This window comes from Leptosomus discolor, chromosome 9 (assembly GCF_034619465.1).
Source record: "Leptosomus discolor isolate bLepDis1 chromosome 9, bLepDis1.hap2, whole genome shotgun sequence".
Lineage (NCBI taxonomy): Eukaryota > Metazoa > Chordata > Aves > Leptosomiformes > Leptosomidae > Leptosomus > Leptosomus discolor.
The window spans coordinates 21957474-21977963 of record NC_141399.1 but is presented as its reverse complement, the minus strand read 5'-3'; the positions used below and the strand labels follow the sequence as shown (position 1 = coordinate 21977963).

At 37.3% G+C, this 20490-nt stretch overlaps 1 protein-coding gene across 1 annotated transcript in view; it reads right to left on the bottom strand.

The window, feature by feature from the left end:
- Positions 1-20278, bottom strand: part of ATG7 (autophagy related 7) — a 47936-nt gene extending 27658 nt beyond the window's left edge. Inside the window, exons 1-12 of the mRNA XM_086470068.1 lie at positions 20101-20278; positions 19842-19896; positions 17468-17585; positions 16055-16132; positions 15331-15447; positions 14084-14233; positions 13110-13198; positions 11872-11993; positions 10782-10872; positions 8283-8427; positions 7504-7662; positions 1598-1792 (exon numbers count right to left, since the gene is read on the bottom strand). Coding sequence (XP_086326194.1) covers positions 1598-1792; positions 7504-7662; positions 8283-8427; positions 10782-10872; positions 11872-11993; positions 13110-13198; positions 14084-14233; positions 15331-15447; positions 16055-16132; positions 17468-17585; positions 19842-19896; positions 20101-20278 — 1497 coding nt within the window. The remainder of the gene's footprint in view (positions 1-1597; positions 1793-7503; positions 7663-8282; positions 8428-10781; positions 10873-11871; positions 11994-13109; positions 13199-14083; positions 14234-15330; positions 15448-16054; positions 16133-17467; positions 17586-19841; positions 19897-20100) is intronic.
- Between the last annotated feature and the right edge of the window lie 212 nt (positions 20279-20490).

The following is a 20490-nucleotide window of genomic DNA, read 5'->3' as shown; positions in this document are numbered from 1 at the left end:
GAAAAAACCTGTTTGCAAAGCAGGTGCAGAGGACATTCAGTTAAGTTCAGATGAACACAAACTTCAGGAGAAAGGGGAACATAATTCAAATTTGTAAGATAAAACTAGTTTGCAAATACCACAAATCCGCACTGTCCCTCCTTTCTACTGTCCAGTTTTTTGGAAATAAATATAAACACAAACAAAAGAAACCATGAACAGCTAACAACTATTAGGAAACTAGAGTCAACATAGCTGAAAAATCACAGAAGTCAGGAATCACAAAAAATCAAAGATCAAGTAACAACATTGACTCAACACCAAGCTGTGTGGTGCAGTGGACACACTGGAGGGAAGGGAGGCCATCCAGAGGGACCTTGACAGGCTGGAGAGGTGGGCCTGTGCAAACCTCATGAAGTTCAACAAGGCCAAGTACAAGGTCCTGCACCTGGGTTAGGGCAATCTCAAGCACAAACGCAGGCTGGGTCATGAGCAGATTGAGAGCAGCCCTGCAGAGGAGGGGTGCTGGCGGACAAAAAGCTGGACATGAATCAGCACTGTGCACTCACACCCCAGAAGGCCAACCGTGTCCTGCATCAAAAGCAGCATCGCCAGCAGGTCGAGGAAGGTGATTCTGCCCCCTCTACTGTGCCCTGGTGAGACCCCACCTGCAGTGCTGTGTCCAGCTCTAGAGCCCCCAGCCCAAAAAGGACATGGACCTATTGCAGCAGGTCCAGAGGAGGGCCACAAAAATGATCAGGGGGCTGGAGCACCTCCCTTATGAGGACAGGCAGAGAGAGTTGGGGTTGTTCAGCCTAAAGAAGAGAAGGCTCCAGGGAGACCTTATAGTGGCCTTCCAGTACTTAAAGGTAGCCTGCAGGAAAGGTGGGGAGGGACTGCTTATTAGGGGGTGTGGTGATAGGACTAGGGGTAACAGTTTCAAACCAAAGGAGGGGACATTTAGATGAGATATTAGGAAGAAATTCTTTACTGTGAGGGCAGTGAGGCACAGGAACAGGTTGCCCAAAGAAGCTGTGGCTGCCCCCTCCCTGGAAGTGTTCAAGGCCAGGTTAACTTTTCACCAAAAAAAGTGCTGGCAGACTTTTTAAGTTCAGAATTCACTTTCCAATCTTTCACTTCCGAGATGTATTTTGAAAACGTGGTTTCAGACAAGTTTCCACAATTCACATGCCCTATCAGTCACTCATTACTATAATGTCTTTAGTTCTCATTACTATGATTCTCTTACTATGAAATTATTTCTCTTGGTATTAGTATGAAATATGTACCCTTGGAGATGCTCAAAAGACACTGACTAGACAAGATCCTGAGTAACATGCTGTAAGTTGGCCCTATTTAGAACAGGGAGTTGGACCAGATCACCTCCAGAGGTCTCTTTCAACCTATATCATTCTGCAATACAAGTTTCTATTTTGTCTTTTCAACATTCTTTTTGTCTTATACAGGCTATGGAAAAAAAGAAAAAATTTCTGCACAATCACAAAAGATTGGTCAAATATTTCAATTTCCCATGAAGTTCTTTTAGATATGCATAGCTGGTTGATATGCAGGAGCTGAAATACAGTGACAAGGATATTAGCAAGATATGGTATAATACCTTCCTCTGGCTGGCCGCAATGACAGCAGGAAGCCATCGACTCTCTCTAGTGTCCATTAGTAGGAAAACAACATCATGCGCATCAATAAGCTCTTCAAGTTTAGCCACGTCCTTCTGAGCCTGTGCCATTGTTACCTCAGAAAAATTCACTGGGTGGCCTGGCATAGGGATGCTCATGTTATAACCTTCTGAACTCTAGATAGAAACAGACAGAAAACAACATATTAAGACAGCCTTGTGACTGAATAGAACTATTACAAAGTTTAATACAAAATTGTAAAGTACAAATTTGATTACTGTTTGGCAGAATAGCAACTTTATTCTCCACATCTCTCTGTACATCAGTGCTGTGCACTAAAGCACAGTGCTAAAGCTTCTGAGGGAATGGCAGTCTCAGCTGCTATATTTATCCAGAACAGCAGCTCAATATAAACACATTAGTTTGTGTCCTGAGAGCAGGCCAACCATGTTCAGGTGGCTCAGTGCCTGAACTAATAAGCCCAGTCTCTCAGAAGGTCTTACTAAGTCTGGCAAATTCCTACAAAAAGATAGCTGAACTGCTCCTAATCCCAGAGATTACAGACATCACTACAAAAGCAAGCAGACAGGTCCTACATATCACTATGATCATGTTGTTAAACTTACATAAAACCTTTGTCCTGGATTATCTTTGCAGCCACTTCACACACCATGTTAAATGGGATGTAGTTTGTATTTCTGATATTGAATATTGACTCAATTACAGTAAGACAGATGCGAAATATCACACATTCTCCTCCTTGTTTTAAATTCTTTACAAGAAAAACAATAGTCTCAAATGATTTTCATGTAATTCAACCACCCATATGTGAATTTGCTATAGGAGAAAATCACTTCTGAGAGTTGTTACTGCAGCACTTGGATGTCTGGAGGCTTGCAGTATGCAGATACTGAAAGAGCTTGTTCCTATTGAAGAAACATATTCCTCTTCCAACCCCATATTTGGGCAAGGAATATTGAGCAGAAAATGGCTAAAGCACCAAATAAGCATATACACAATGCAAACAATTAACTCGCTCATTTGGAAATAGGTTAACACAATCTGTCAGCCATCTGCTATAAGAGAATAATGGATCCTTCATATATGTTCCAGAAGAATAGCCTTTGCAAAGCCTCCTTGCTTGTCACTGTGCTGTAAGCAACTAACGATTTAAAAGCTAAATGAACCAAATATAAAATTGCATGGGAAGAGAGGAAAGGAAGGTTGGTGGAATGTGCTTTTGTATACCATTTACATGCACAACTCAAATCCAGGTGAGCCAAATAACCAGAAGGGTGAAGTATACATTCTAAACATCATAAACATCCCTGAAGATAAAAAGAAATAGACACAGATAGTAGCATGGGGAAATGAGTTTGGGTAATAGCTACATTAACCATGCCAAAGGATGCACCTTCCCCATCCCTCACCCCCAACTCCAAGGGGAAAAGAGTCCACAGTGATTTAGTATGCTGTTAACAGGGCAGCTCCCTGTTTCCCAGTGAGGACAGCTCTGCATTACCAGCACAGCACTGGGTAATGATTGGAGGAGATTTTAATTTCACTGTCATTATCTCCTCCAAAAGGCTGTGACAGGAACACAAAACTTAATCCACGCTGTATATGAGCAACGTATTTAAGAATAACTTGTCAAACCCCTGTACAGCCTACAAGTGCTGATTTATTAGATAGGTATAACTGACACTGTTGGTGACTTAGGAGGTCGATTTTTGTTCAAAAAATAAAACAAACAAGTAAATAAGTTGAACACTAGCTGCATAGAAATATGGTAACAAGGTTTGTGAAATACTAAAAATCTTACCAGAATTCAGAAAAAAAAACCCAAACCTCTATCCAGTGACTGTAGCTGCAGGAATACATACAAGTCTAGCAGTTTCAATAGCTTCAACTCTATTTGAATAACTGTCCCTTGAAAAGAAGGGAACAGTCACCAGCAAAAGTTGTTGAGGTACGCTTTTGCAGCCAAATGCTAGCAAAATGAGCTAAAAGGGTGCCTTATGATGGCACAAGCATATTATCTTGAGGAGGAGTAAACGTGCATATGTGCCCAAAGACCCATCTCATTCATTCCACAGAATTACAAAATCTCAGGGCATCTCTACAAGGCAAAAAGAATTTTGCTTGACTGCTCACAAAAAGGCTTAGATTTTAAGACCAGGACCTTAGTACTAGCAAAAGACTTAAAATGCCTCCAAATTATCCAAAATAAAATAATACTTAGTTACCATGCCATAAAATATTAGAATCATGTACTTATTAAAAAAAACAGAGGGACTGTATGTTGACGTGCAAAATCATAGAAGATAATGCACTTTTCAAGACTTTTATTAACAGCCGACCAAAGCTGTGCTTGAGGCTCTGGTGCTTTTGTTTTGTTTTGGAGTTTTTGTGTTTTAATTTTTGGTTTGTTTTTTTTTTTTTTTTAAGCAAACAGACATCAAAATACTTCAATTTGAGGTGCTAGCATAACCTTCCCTCTCATTTTTAGTCACATTTCTATTAACGCTCTGCATTTTTTGTTAAACCGCGGCTCAGATCACTTAGAAGATATCTGTGCTCAATATGTAAAACCTGACCAGAAGTGTGCTGTGGAGAGGTACATAGAAAATGAAGAAATGTGATGCTGCTGCTGCCATTAAATAGTTCTACTGGAAATACCTACATAAAGCATCTCCCTATGCAGTACAGCACAAATGATGATAAAACGCTGACTACACTGGAGTTCTGTGCCTGAATACTTCAGAAAATGATTTGTATAAGAAAGTCAATAAAGTTAAATTCCACAGGAGCTATATGAATGACTGTGTGCATTACCTACTTGTAATGAAAGGCTGTGAATCTGTAAATTCTGCTATTTCCAAGTCCTTCCTTCTTTTTTTATTGTAAAACCCTAAGCTACAGCTAATGATAATCTTAGAAGTGGAATGAAACAAATCAAAGCTCCTTGCCAAAGCATTCCTTCTTGTTTCACCTGCAATGATGAGGCGGCTACTCTTCCAACTAGGAAGGTTGTAAAATTAAAAAAAATAAAAAAGAAGTCACCTAGAGCAGCCAAGCATTTCAAAGTCAACCAGCAGAAACCACATTTTGTGTGCAAAATATTACTCATATTGAAACCAAAGAAGTAAATTACACTGCACATAGATTGCACAGAAACGTAAAACCAAATTTTCAGAAATGCCTTCAGAACTAGCATTTCTGCTTGGATTCCCAGTGGCTTGAAAGGACTGTGCAGGTTTCCAAACAGCAAGTGACAGCTTTGGCTACTCCTTCAGTACGAGAAAAATGAGCAGGCTCAAAATCCAGGACAACTAATCTTTTTATTCAAAGACATTTATACTGATAAATATGGGTTTTGCTAACAAGCAACAGTGCAGTCTGCAGTAACAGATGCAGCTCCATTTTGAGAAGTCTGGCAAAGTCAGGTGGGTTATAAAAGTCTCTAGCTACGGTAGCTTCACTGGCCAGACTGTTTCAAAGCACCAGGACTTTACCCAGGCTAATTAAAGACTTACTGTTAGTTCATGTGCTTGGCCTGCTGCTTATACCTCACCACTCTCACATGCTGTCATGTTAATCGTTTGATATGAACCATTTGAACCAGAGTTTTTACTGTTAAGCCCTGTTAATTCTTATTAATGCTAGCATGTTGTTTCTCTGTGTATTTACTGATGGTCAAGCATGATACCTATTCTCCACAAATTCTACTGAGGAAATAGTTTGACCGGAAAATATATAAGAACATTCTATCATCAGGGTACAACAGATTCGTGCAACTGCTTTTTCCCTCATTTGTGCCACAAAGCTGTGAAACTAGGTTTGAGTCCCACTGAAGGCTGATCAGATGTGACCCATCTATGGCACTAGGAAACAACAGAGAACGCATTACACTGATGTGGATAGTGTGCTAAGAAAACCATGGTAGATGCAGAACATTTGAGGCATATGGTAGAGGAAAAATTCCCTACTTACAGCACAGGTTGCACATTGTATACGCTATTACTGACCAGAAAAATTGGGGGTTTCCTATGTATACCAAATGTCCTAATGCTTATTGATACAGGCTCACTAAAGCATTGTTATCGGTTCCCCCTTATTACTGGAAGCTCCTCTCCAGGTTATATTTAACTGTTTCTTTTTTTTAAGCCTCATCACAATCTCAAGATTCCACAGCACACCCTAGTCTTTTGCTTTCTTGGTTATTTCTAACAAGAAAACTCATAACACTAACTTTTCACCTTCATCTCTACAAGTAAAACTGAATAATTCAGGAGTTCAAAAATTGAGAAATCATGTGATGTGAATCCTAGTTAGCATCACGTTGGTGCTCTGTGTGACACCATGCAGATGCTTTCTTTTCTGCACTTGTTCTACTATTTAATATTTCTATAACTAAACGAATATCACAGTAACAGTGCAGCAAGGTTAAAATAAAATTCTAGGAACTTTCAAGGAGTCTTCCAATTTACTTATCAAAAGTTCTGAAAGTGAAACACTTAGCATTTTTTTGTGCAGGGGATCACTGGTATTCAAATATACATTGACTTTCTACTGATTTCATAAGCAATGACAATAATAGGATCAACATAGATAAAGACAGAACAAAGCACAGAGCAATCCTTGGGTCAAACTAAACAAACCTAGAAACTTTTAGAAACGATCTTCTGTAAAGCTTGTTCACAATACTGATCATCAACACCACCACAACCTATATTCCACTTTTATAACTCTTAATAATATTATGACTAGTAACATAATCAGTAGCATTTTAAATACAGAATTGCATAGTAAGTATACATAACTCATTCTTACTACACTAAGTGGTTAATTGTTTGCCAGCTGAGCTTTGGTAACTATAGCTACCAATTGACAGTACCAATTCCAAAACAAAAACTATAAACAATTGAGTGACTTCTGTCACATGCCAAATGAGTATAAAAAATTTTGTTCATGATAGAGCAAGCAGAGAGCATGTCTATTCTGAAATTATAGGCCATATCAATTCTTCCCCAAATGAAGACTGACACTAAGAGAACTGCAAATATTTGTAAGGTGTTTTTTTTAAATCTCCTCTTTTTTTTTTTTTCAGTATTGAAAATTACGTGTGTTTGAACACATGCACTGAATAATGTTCATATGATGCACACCCCTGGAGTCAAAGAGGATAAAGGCTGCCATTAGTGGATCTTTGATCATAAAGCTTCCAAAACAACATAAAAATTCATGCTTGTCTTTCGCTCCCTTTTGACTACTTCATTTTGATATTAAGTTACTATCACCAGGCTCCCCAAAAGAGGAGTATTTCTGGTCAAAGGCCAATATTGATATCTTCTCCAGGCTACTACGAACTACCTCCCTTTTCTGGAAGTTAAGGATTACTTAAGATTTGCCTCTAACGTAGAGAAATAAATAAGATTGCAAATTTTGGGTGTAAAACATAATAGGAAATCTCAACAACACATTTATTACTGTCTTTAAGACCTACTGCTCCCATAACAGACAACTAATGTGTCTAAAATCACATTTAAGAGCAGAGTGGTAAAACACAATACTAAAAACAGTCATTACTGAAAATTCCTTAGGTCATACTAGACAGGAAAAAAGTTTTACTTCACCATCAATGAGCTACAAGGTAATTCAGATGATCCTTAATTATTTTTCATTATTACAAATATTTATTATCTAAACTTTAACAGGTAGCCAGTACTTCAAGTAAAATGCCTATAGAATTGTCAGTAACCAACACCTGCGTAGCATTTTTCCCCACTCATAATAATGCTTAAGTATTAGAACTTGGAATAGTTATTTAAAGTTGCTGGTTCTCTTCCAAGCAATGTTACTAAGACATTTTAAATACCGATCTTACCACTCCTGGGAAGATTTTCTGTAGCCTGTCTGCTGCTGCAAGTGCCTTTGGCTTCCCCCCGCTAAGACAGTCTTCAAACTCATACAGTGGCTGTCGTACTGGGTTGGAGTAGGAGATCTTTGCATTGTCCACAAACGTAATCTTCCTGACTCCCCAACCCTAAACAAGAAAGTAATTTAAATAATAAGTGCAACGGGCTTAACCATATACTTTTGAGCAATGCCAGAAACTCAAAAGGAGTTCTGTGCTGTTTTTCTAGAAAGATCAAGCTACAAAAGCTTTTGAGGCTATTCACAGCAACAACCTTGTACTTGGACTGAAATAAGAGAACGGAAAATTTGGTCATTTCAAACATATCATTTTACACTAATCCCTCAAAACCCTACTGAATTCAGTGGGATGTGGTAAACATCCCTGAAAGTAAGTATCAGCAGTTACTTCAAGTGCTTCACTGTGAATTGGATCTTGTTAGCTCATTAATTGTTCCAAAATTTCTTGTTCAACCTTCTTTAATGTAAATTCAAAACAAATTACTATTCTACTAAGGTTCTCTTAGTATCTACTATGCTACTGTTAGCAGTACTTCAGGTTATCTCCATTGGCTACAGATCTTACCTCTTCCCTGTAATTCATAATATCAGCTAATATGCATTATGTGTACTTTAATACAGAGGAATACAACCTTTCTCTTACGTGCCATGGCAGCCACTCAAAAAAAAAAAATCATATATAATTTACAAGAAACAGCAGGTTATTTTTAAGATTAACTCAGGACTTACCATCAAGGTCCTTGCAACACTACAACCCAGCGTACCAGCTCCTAGCAGCAGACACTTGGCAGACACAATTTTTTCCAAATCAAGAGTAGGCACCAGCCGCCAGCACATCAATTTCAAATTAAGATCCACTGATGATTCTGCTAACCTGTACCATGAAATAATTAGCAACACACTTCTGAATGTTCTTGTGTTTCTCCAACAAAGCAATTACTTTTACTTCCACTGAAGAAGTCCAATACTTTTTTTTTAAAGGATAGAAAGAATTCAACAATTCAACATATAGGTAATACGAAAAACAAAGTCCCCCAAGCGTACTTCCACCTAATATAAGGTGCATGTCAAGGAGATCAGAAAAAAAAAAAACCAACCAACTTTGTTTATGCTGCTTGTTTGCTTGTGACACATGCAGTATGTTCTTAAGGGTCCTAACCATAATTTTTTAACCATTCTGCCAGTCAGACACACAGGAAAAACATGCAAATAGAAGATGCCAAAAGTCATTCTATATAATACACATACAGTTCCTGATACTCAGTTTCCTTGGAATCTCCTCTTGTAACCTACATGTTGGCCAAACACCACTAATCAACATTCTTATAAAAGCTGTAACTGCGCTGCTTAAAAACAGAAGAGTAAATCACTACGGAAACAAGAGTAGAAAGACAGCTAGTAAAGCAGAAGTTTAAAAAAAAAAAAAAGCTTGTAGACATTTGACAATATGGTTATCAACCATGAAAGACTGCTAGGAAAGTGCTCTCTTTCAAAAGCTAGGATATACAAAGGTGTCAGCCAGTCACTCTGGACTTGCTGGAAAAAATCTACTAAAGCCACATACTTCCTTTAGGAATTGGAACAAGTCTCTAAGGGCTTCTGAAAAAGGTAACAATCCAAAATTAAAATTCTAGTAACGTAATTGATGCAAGCATGAAAATAAAAATAGTGTCTCAGCCAAAATCCTTGTTAAGCTGAGTGGTAAGACACGGACCTTTTGTCCATAAATTCTGGTTTCTTTTTTAAACTAACTGGTTTCCTGTATACAGTCACATCTGTCCGTAACATGAAATATTACGCTTGCCCCCTAAACAATGTGGTCAGTTCTGTGTTGAAGTTTTAGAAGGAAAATGAGGTAGGAAATCTATCCTCAACCTAGCACCAGATTTTTGTATTCATCAGAACAGAGTGTGTTAAAACTCTCATCGAGTTAGGGCATTACAGTTCTCAGTTTCCCGACAGTTTCATTCCCTTATATATCATAAACATAATTTTTGCAGTACCTAGTAAATTATTTGTTCAATAAGGATTTAAGATCACAATTGCCAAGGCTGGCATAATACCAACAGTCTCTGTGGGAATTAAAAGAAGTGAGCATGCATACAAGTCAAGAAGGTTAAGGTACATTTACTTAAAGAATAAAGAGGGCACAGATGAACCTTCTCTATCCCTATGAACATACTGTGAATTGCCACAACTGCAAGACAAAAATGGCTTAGCTTGATAGGTACAATATGTTAACCTAAATTGTTAGATCAACACACTCCTGCAGTGTTTCAAAGTCAAGAATACACACATAGTCCGTGAAAGCAGAAGAGCCAACAGGCTGTGTAACGAGACCCTTCTCAATCCATTGCCCATACATTATGTGCAGAATGATAAAAATTACTGAGACCATGTTTTATGTGCTCTTTCCTGTCACACACTAACAATTCCAAAAGGCTGAACTTCCCTCCATGCTTATTTGCATTATATTTAAAACCCTGCAGGTTACAGAATTCAATAAAAATCAGCCCATAACACTATGACCTACCTTCCACTCAGTTTTAAATAGAACACATTTGAAATTTTAAATTAGAGTCAAAAATTGTAAATATTTCTGCTGCTTGCAGCTCTATTAAGGTCCTTACCTCCATCTACATTTAGCCTGTACCCAGGGCTAAACTTTAACAGCCTCTCTATCACCCCACAACCCCTCACCAGCCAGGGAGGAGAATCGGGAAAAGGAGAGCAGACCCATGGGTAGAAGCGAGACCAGATTTTAATGAGATAACACCAATGCCACAGAGATACACAGAGTTATACTCAGCCAAATGAATACCCAGTTATCACAATCAACCGGAGAGCGGTCCTCAGGAGAAGCCAGAGGAGGAGAAGAAGGAACCCTAGCAGTAACCTCACAGGAGCACTCCCTCTCTCCTCAGCAAACCTTCCCCTTTTATAATGACCCTGACATTATGGGATGGGCTACACCTGTAGCTAACTCAGGTCAGCTGCCCTGGCTGGCTTGAGCCTGCTAATGGTCTGTCTAGCACAGCTGGGCTGTGATTCTGTCCCAGCCAAACCAGGACAACATCCACTAGGACTGTCCAAACAATATACAGTATATGTGTTACCGTATATTCTTACCTAAAAGAGACAGACAGTCCTTGCATTTCACATTTCAACTTGTTATGGCTTAAGCCAAAGTAAAGAAAAGTATAGAAATTTAAAAGATAATAAACAAACCTTTTTGGATCCATGCATTCACTGAGATTCACCATCCTTGGACCCATGCCTCCCTTTTCATTTTTCTCCCACCCAACAGCTTTTGGACAATCTGTTTGACATATTAAAAAAAAAAAAAAAATGAAAGAAGGAAAGAAACAATGAAAGCCTTAATACCACAGGACAGAAATAAGAAATTGTGTTGGATTTAACCTTGTTGGAAAAAAAACCCCAACAAATAAATTCTAAACTTGGAAGTAAATAACCTGTATCTTAACCACCTAATATACATTGCTAAACGAATTTCACTGTTTTACACCAACTGAAAAGCGCTGCTTCTTGGAGAAGTGCTTTACTCTCAGGTGCCCAATGTGCTGCTTTTGCCTGTTTCGCTTGCTTCTAAACCTAGAACAGAAATGGCATTGCTCCTCATCAAGCCTCTGGATCTTTAATGTCAAACAGACTGCTATGTTCAGAACCCAGTAAATTTTGCCAAGGTCAATCATCTTGTCACATTCCCTGTAAATTCAGTAGGGAATTATATATCCTAATTATATAATAATTAAGCAATTCACACCAATGATACATAAGGCATTTACAATGTCTTGGTAAGGTATAGAAATTTTGTAAAATTGTCCTGTACACAGAAATTAAGTCTGAGATTATATTCTAACGTTACAAGTTTATTGCTTTAAAATACATCTGCCTACCTCACTATGAGATTGAAGAAGCAATTTCACTCTGCAGCAGACAGAAAGTTTGCATCCCATAAATTCACTATCATATGCATTTTTTCTAGCTGAGGGTGTGCATACAGATTTAACAAGGAAAAAAGGGACTAATTGCCTAGGGTAAGTATTTCATATGACACCAGGAGGACTTTTCTCCTTTTTTAAATTAGAAAAACAATTTAAGGAGGAAAAAAATTAAAAGAGAATATGCTCTCTTCTTTCTTTTTTGAAGAAGGAACCATTTCCTTTATAGACATTTAACAGAAATGCAAACAATTTAAAATCCATTTGAAATAACTTCGCATAAGCAATGACTTAGTAGTATTAATTTATTTTTTCCATTTTCCAATGGGAAAGAATTTTTTTTTTAAAGGGATTACCTGGGCCAAGAGCTCTCTCTGGAAGTTTTATTTCAAAGATAATGCTGTGTGTTATGTCTCTCATCCCTTGCATGGTCCTATCTCTGAAGCAGAGCACTTCAACTGACTGGAGAATGCTGCCCCTGCCATTTAAAAAAAAGATAGAGACAGACATGCAACTTCTTTAATAGGAAAGGGATTCCTTTTAAGCACTATCAGTCTCTTGCTGATTCTGAACAAGGCTTTTTCTGTTAGTACTGGAACACTGTTGTTCTTATCAGGTACAAATAAAAACAATCACTTAGTATATGTAAATTGACTACTTTGTTGTGAAACAGCTCTAAAGAAATGACACTGTCAGCCCGTCCTCTGTCATTTATATAATGCTGCTGGACAAATGGCATACTTAGAGGAATAAAAAGCAGGTAAGCACTAAAGCACACATCAGGTCACATGATATACTTTGCCATGGCACAAGCAAGATTCTCTTAGTTCTCAATATAGTATCTTTTTCCCTTCTTATGATTCAAATCCCCAAATCAAACAATTAGAACTTTAGTGCCTAAAACCTGCTGAATCTCCGAATGTGTAAAGCTCTCTGGGTACCTACACATCCTCCTACGCTACAGTTCAGCTAGCAGCCCAGAAAACACCACACCTCCGCATTTCTTCTCCGTGCTGTGTGCTTTGTACTAAAATGCAAACCTCAAAACTATGAAAATGCAACTTAATTACATTTTTGTTATAGCAATCCAAATGTGAGACTTTAAACGATAGTTTTACAGTCTGGTATTTGAAAAAAAAAAAAAAAAAAAAAAAAAAAAAAAGTATGTCCTACGTTCCCAACTTCTGTCCAATAAAAAAATCAAGAAGGTTCACTGCAAGAAAACCTAAGAGTATCTGATTTTCAAAATTTAGTTCTACTATTACTTGGCACTACTTAATTATATAAACTCACAGAATACTTAAAACAAGATTTGAAGCAACTAGAAGGTACTGACACAATCTGAAGCATGTATTTCCTGGTACCTGCATGCATGTGAGGACTAGGAATAATAGAAACTTGTGACTGGCAGAAGTAAAAAACCAGAATAATAGGCAAAATCAGAATCATTGAATGTGAGTCATGTCAAGGTTAAAAGATAAATATCAGGCTGGCGATACGAGTAAAGGGCCATGGGGCTGGGGGGGGTGGGGTGGAATACCTAATTTGGTATCAACCAATAAATAACCTTTGTGGGAAACAATAAAATAGATACCATTTGTGGGCTGCCAGGATCAGGAAATTTCTCAGTGGCCATCCTGGATAGTGGGATAAGTTACATGGATCATAAACTCCAACTGTCACCTGCAAATAAAATTACTCTAAATGAGAAGTCATCTATTCATACTGATATTCAGTTCACAGTAAAAGTTATCTGGCATTGTAATGTAAAATTTCTGGACAGGAAGGCCTTCACACACATTTTAGGTATTTACAAATGTTTAATACATGGTCACACTAGATTTCAGTCAAGCATTTGCCACAGCTTTGAGATTTGTTCAGTTTAGCCTCTTTATGGACATTCACTTTCTCTACAGCACGTGCATCATTACCTTCCTTAAACACACCATTAGGGGAGAAGACAAACAACTGAAGCCTTGCTCTCAAAATAAAATTCTGTATTGATTTTGGGGTAATCAAAAAGTGAAAGGGAACAGGCCAGCAAGATGTCAAGTCAAAGGAAACACAGCATAAAAATCACCCTTAAAAGCCAACCTTCAAGATGGGATCTAAACAAAAGAACTGGACATTCTGTCTCATGTTCAACCAATGTAATACCATGCTCCTAATTGAGGCATCTAAACTAGAAGTTTACTTCGCAATCGATGCAGAACCCAAAAACATCCAGATGTTAGAAAGATGCCACTGCCAACCTTCAGATACGCTGAAAAAATGAACTCAGCCATCACAAGTGATACCTGTCTCTCACATCTACAGAGCTCTTCACTCCTGCTTCTTCGCCTATAGATGAACTTTGTGAGCGACTGCTCTCAACTCTATCACATCAGTGAGGTGTCCCTAGAACAGTCTGAAACGCAGACGAGCCAGTCTAATGGACACAGATGGGAGAAATTTACCCAGTCTATTCACTGGCCAATCATTGTGCCCAGCTCAGTATTATAGACACTTTTCAAACCATTTGGAAATTAAACATTTGTAGGTTATAAAAAGACATAAAATTCTCCTTACCTTTCCCCTTTGGTCCTGGAAGAAACCATCCCACTTCTTCAGCAGAGATATCATGACAGAATTGTCATGATACTTGACTAAAAAGTAAGGCAAGGCTGTAACCCCCTCTTTTTGGCAAAGTTCATCATATGCTTTCTGAAGTGCTTGAATCTAAAAGCAAAAAGCCAACTGCAACCAACAGTTTTAACAATCTTGTACAAAACCACAGAAAGTGTTTTAGCATCTGGGAAGGCTAGGTCACTCAATCTTAAGAACATAGCGTACTCAGAAGTTTTAAAGCCCGTTCCGATCACAGTAACTGAGGTCAAAAATTCAGTTGCAAAACCAGCATTTGTCAATGCAAATTTTAAACAGAGGCATTATTATTGTTGCCACAAACTGATCTACAATAGAAATTCAAAGATAAAAATCTCATTTTGATAGCCACAGTAGCTTTATAAGAAAGTTAATCTGTCCCTCTATTATTACAAAGAGAGTCTTGCTCAATTTATTTTATGAATTTTCAGTGTTTAGTTGAAACTCTGTCTTTGGATCATGACAGGTATTTTTACATGATTACTACAGAACAAATAAGCATCTCCTGAGAAGAAGGGAACTAAGTATTTTTCACTGAAAAAAACCAAACTGTTTCTCGTTGATTATTATGCCATTAAAAAGCCACTCAAGGTTTTGCATTAACCTCTACCAAAGCAAAAGGCATACATGGGCAACTTCATTATTTTTCATCCTTTTGCACTGTAATATGAAACTACAAAAAATTGTTTTCTCCTAGAAACAAAAATCTTCCCTATCCAGTTCTTTTTCTTGTGCAATCATGCATTTTATTAACAATGTTGTAATTGCTAATGACTTAGTTCTCCCAAGAGATGCCCCTTTAAAAGTGTTTCTTAAAAAAATAATGAGTTTCAAAAACATAGCTTTATATTCAATAACTTGTATATAAAAAATAAAATTAACATCAATGTCTCTTCAAGAATTGCTTGTCACATCGGCATCTAAATGAATAAAGCCAAGGTGATGTTAAGCTGAGAGATTTTATACTAACAAGAAAGAGGTAAACAAAAACCCCACAAGAAAAGTAAATGTTTTAAAATAAATTAGATTAATTAGATATTAAAACAAATTAGACTAAAATAATAAGATTAATTCTCAAATTAATTCAGTATGTGCTATCAAAAATATTAAGTTTTATGGCCTACAAAACTGCTTAGTGCTACAGACTTCATAACACCTACTATTTTGAATACCTGATTTAATGGGAATCGGTCACCAAGACACACCGGTTTCTGAATAATATGTATTCCATCAGGGAAGCAGAGAGCAGGGTAGCAAAACCAGTAATAGAAATGATACTTCTTTAAATCCTAGAAAAAAAAAAATTGTAAAATTAGATAATAAATGTATAAATCAAAGTAAACTACAATTTAGAATACTAATCATAATTGATGATTGATGATACTAACCATATTAACCACAGGGGTTTTTTTCTTTACTTTTCTTTACTTCACAAGGTACTGTGTCATGATTTTAAAAAAGAATAAAAAATACTAGAAGGCTTCCCTTCTCTGTAAATGTTTTCATTTAAGACTTAAACAGACAATGTATGTACAATAATTCAGGTTTTGTTAGCTGGAGCATTATTTATCAAAGCTTTCGATTTGTTAAACGTGAAACAGCTGCTCTACTTTTACTGATATCTAAGGCCATCAGATAATCTTACACACTTGTAGAAAAAAAACATGAGATGGCACCAGCATTTTTTAAAGCATACATCCTAAAATATTTTTTATATCTGTGCACGAGAATGGCTTATTACTTTTTTTAACAATGTTTTCAGATATTTTAAGACGTCTGAGAATGATCCTGATAACATTAATATGCTAACACTAATACAGCATTTCTCCTAAAAAGAAACTACTTCTCCGTTTTCACTACAATGCTCTAAGTACAAGACACATTATTGTCACTCACTGCGAATGTCAGCAGCAGGAACCTGTTCAAGAGCATGGGGTTTTCAAGGGCAGCTCCAGATTTTATTGATTCCCATATCTGTCATTGATTTGGGGACAAGAAAGAAGAGAAAGGGCAGAGAAACAAAATACCAAGGTAGGATGAGAACAGCTGCAGGAACATTTAATTCTTCCAGCTACCTTTAAAACACTGAAATTAACATTCCCAGTAATCCACTGTGATCTTTTCCTAACTAATCTCATCCACACTATTATCTGTGCTAAAAGGATTACAAAGGCAAGACACAGACATGCACTCTCTTAACAGAAAAAATTATGGAAGCTGGGGAACAAGAGAAGCATTAGTTCACGGATCAAGCACGGAGCATCAAACAAAAAAAAAAAACCAAACCTCATCAGGAACAGTCCCTCATGTATATGAGCTATTAACACTAGCACAATACAGAACATACTGTAATATTAATACAGCCTTTTATTGTACTCTCATCTTTTTCATTCATGAGATCTATAGATATTAGATATAGATATGTAAGCTACTAGGAAATTTGACCAAAAAAATGGAGACCTGCAAGAAGGCACTAGACTGCACGTTAGTGAGGCAAGAAGCTAGAATACTTGTACAAGGCAGCCCTGTTTGATCTAGGTCTTAAAAAAAACAAACAAACAAACAAAACAACCCCAAAGCATTCTGACCTTCCCAGTTTCCCTAACAAGAGAGAGATAGATATTGCATCACACCTATCACCGGCGGGTAAGTACTAAGCCACAGGAACACAAAAAAATTCATAGCCTTGAGTGAAGATATGCTTGAAAACTTTGCTAACTCAAGGCCAGCAGGCAGAAAAATCAATCTAATCAAAGGCATCAAGGACTAGCCAAAGTAAAGTGTCTCAAAAAGAAAAAGGATGCCTTAGTTTGTTTTTCACTTCTCCCCAAGTCATGACATTTAATTTTGTTACAGTACAAGCAGGCTAGCCCTTTCCTTTGAGAAAACATCTTTTTCTTGCTTTATCTGAGTCTTCTGGTTGTTCTGGAGCTTCCTATCACTTTGTCACACAGATGTATTGCAGTAATCTGATGTTAAAATCAGGCACTTGCTGGTTTCTGGGTGTCAAGAAAAGTTTTTAAAACATGCTCTACAGAATTCCAGTCACTGGCAGCTCCAATAGCACAGTTAAGCTTACAATGTGGCCTAGCAGAACACTGCACGAAATCCTCCAAGCATAATTAACTATCTTCTGCTCTCCTGTAAAGAACAGTAAAAAGCAAACATCAAACTATTCCTTCCAGAATCCTGAGACTACTATACAGGTAAGTACGGACAGTATCTCCAATATTTGGGGCAGAGACTATGAAGCACTTTACTGGCTATTTCCAAACACGTTCTACCAGTTGATTTCATTTTTAATCTTACCTCATTTGCTTCTTTTTCCAGAAGTGATTTCTTATCACAGGATTTGAAAGTCTCAAAAGTGTTGGTATTATACAATGTTCCGAAAGCAGGACAGCAATGTGCTGGTATTGAAGCATTCCTGAATAAAAGAAAGAAACCTCTGGGAACTGGATACTAACACCTTTAATGCAATCAGTGGTGGTAGCAGTACCTATCCTATGGTGTAAGGTTGCCCTGAAATTGTCAAATGACAAACAAGGCACAGTAATAGAAGTTAATGATAGTTCTAATGAAAACATTTTATGATCATAATGTGTTATTGAACACGGATTTGTGTAATAACCTGTGCAAATACACATCTACATTATGACTTCAAAAATGTATCAGGCATTTGTATTATCTCCAAGCAACATGGCATTAAATCACAGTGAAGATTTAAAAATTCTGCTCAAATATAAACTATCCATGACAAATGTGATTTTCACTATAAAAGGATAAAAAGAGTGATTATCACAAAAAAAATCATTGACCGAACTTTAGATGCCAGTATTTTATTCACACAGAGTTAATCAGTTAAAATTTTATGTTTAAAAAAACAATCCCAAAGGAAGCCTAAACCAGACAAAAGACTGAACAGCTTCTATAGTTTGTAACATCATCAGCTGGAGAAGCTGCTGTTTGCAAACACAGTATGTATTCTTCCCCTTTTTGAATGTAAATTAGATTTAAAAAGCCTACATTATTCCCTTAATTTACAGATCTGATTGATTTCATCAACTCCTTTAACATCGTCTTCCCAAACTGGTAAGTTTCTGACCACTGCTAAAACTCAAATACAGCAAATGTTTAAGTTACACAACAAATACATGATACAGTTTCCAAAAATTTTTAAAGCTAAAAGGCAACTCTTCATGATCATCTAAACTGACTACCTAAAGTACAGAAGTACAGAAAATTACTATAGTAGAAGGAATAATTAAACCGTACATAAATGGACCTTTCATAATTTTATTTTCCTCGTAACATTTGAGAGCTCAAGTACCATGGTACCACCCATTTTTTTCCTAATCTGAAATTCCTGTTCCAAATATCGCAGCTTTCTTCCAATTGCACTTTGCTGCATATGCTTTCGGTATTGTATCTAAAAGTTCTTACATAAGAATTGGCCACAAAAATTATCAGGAGCTGGAGCACCTCCCCTGTGAGGACAGGCTGAGAGAGTTGGGGTTGTTCAGCCTGGAGAAGAGAAGGCTCCAAGGAGACCTCATTGCAGCCTTTCGGTACTTACAGGGGCCTATAGGAAAGACAGGGGCAATCTTTTAGCAGGGCCTGTTGTGATAAGACAAGGAGTAATGGTTTTAAGCTAGAAGAATATAGATTTAGACTAGATATAAAGGAAGAAATTTTTTATAATGAGGGTGGTGAAACACTGGCACAGGCTGCCCAGAGAGGTGGTAGAAGCCCCATCCCTGGAAACATTCAAGGTTTTCAGCTTGGACAGGGCCCTGAGCAAACTCACGTAGCTAAAGATGTCCCTGTTCACTGCAGGGGGGTTGGACTAGATGGCCTCTAAAGGTCGTTCCAAACCAAACTATTCTGTGATTCCATGATTCTATGAATTAACGGAATAATATCGCCAAGAAATTATCTTAAGATGCACAAAGCCTCACTAGGCTCCTAATATCCCAACCAAGCAAGGCACAGAAAGTCACTTCTATGATTTACAACTTTATAATCCACCAAGATAAAACAAACAAGACAATAACGACAGAGACATCTGTTCCTATGTTAGTTATATTAACTTACGCACTTGCTGGAAGTGAAAATCATGTAGGAAAAATATTTCCCCTCTCATCTCATTTTTGCTGTGTACACTAAGCAGCTTTGGTTTACCTTTCACTTTGAGAATAAAGGCAAAAATACAAATTCCAGTCATAAAAGTTAAATACTCTGGAAGATACTACAGTGTATCAACTAGGCATTGTAAAAACTATTTTGAGATCCTAATTGTATGGATAAATCCTCTGTAAATAAAGATCTAAGGAAAAATTTGACTGCAAGTCAGATGACTGAAATATCCTCCCTTATGCAGAAGAGCTGAAGAAATGGGAAAAAATAGTATTTTATATAAACATATACAAGCAGTAAGTGAATTTGAGACTTATCAGCATATTTTAAACTTGGCCCTTCAAATGAATATACTGCTTCAGACACAGGGAGTCAATGTTTGTGACTCCAAGCAGTCTCTCCACTGTTATAAAGTTCATGAAAACGTGTATTTATTTTCATGTAGAATTTGTTCAATATATTTATCCAATATTATATATCAGTGCTAATGCTACGCAAGGAAAGCGTCTTCCCATACACATGAAGGTAAACTGCAGCACATACTTACGTATCAAAGGCACTAAACTCCAGTGTCAAGCGAGCTGGCAAACCCAAAGGATCACCTGGACAAAAAGCAGCAACATGCTTTTTTAAACAGAAACAGATAGATTAATTTTCCCCTTTTTGTTTCTGTAAGTTATAAATTACCCACAGACACCAGCCGTTTCTAATGTTTCAGCAAAATACCTAAAACATGTTACACAAATACTTAGAGGAGTCACAGGAGAAACCCAAACTACTAAGCAAGATGTTCAGTTTCTACCTACCATTGTAGTAGTATCCTTTGATAACTTTTGGGGTCTCATCCAAGCGGTACTCACTGAGTTTCTTCTGGGTTAATTCGTGCCAGAATCCCGCATCCAAGGCACTACTAAAGGGAGCAAACTGCAGCTTTGAGATTCCAGGACCTATAGGATGGTGCATCTCACTACTGGCAGTTGCCATGATCGTTGTTAAAACAGAATTCTGTAAAAGCAGATAAGCCTGATAAGTATATACTCAATCAACCACATTACTCATGACTACTCAAAACTTCTTTTTAATACATTTTATTGGGTTAAAGTGTAAAAATGCCTTACTCCTCCGAATGTCGAAGTAACTCCAACTTTTAAAATCACTGATCAGAGGTCTTTTCAGCCCAAGCAAAGTCCTTCCAA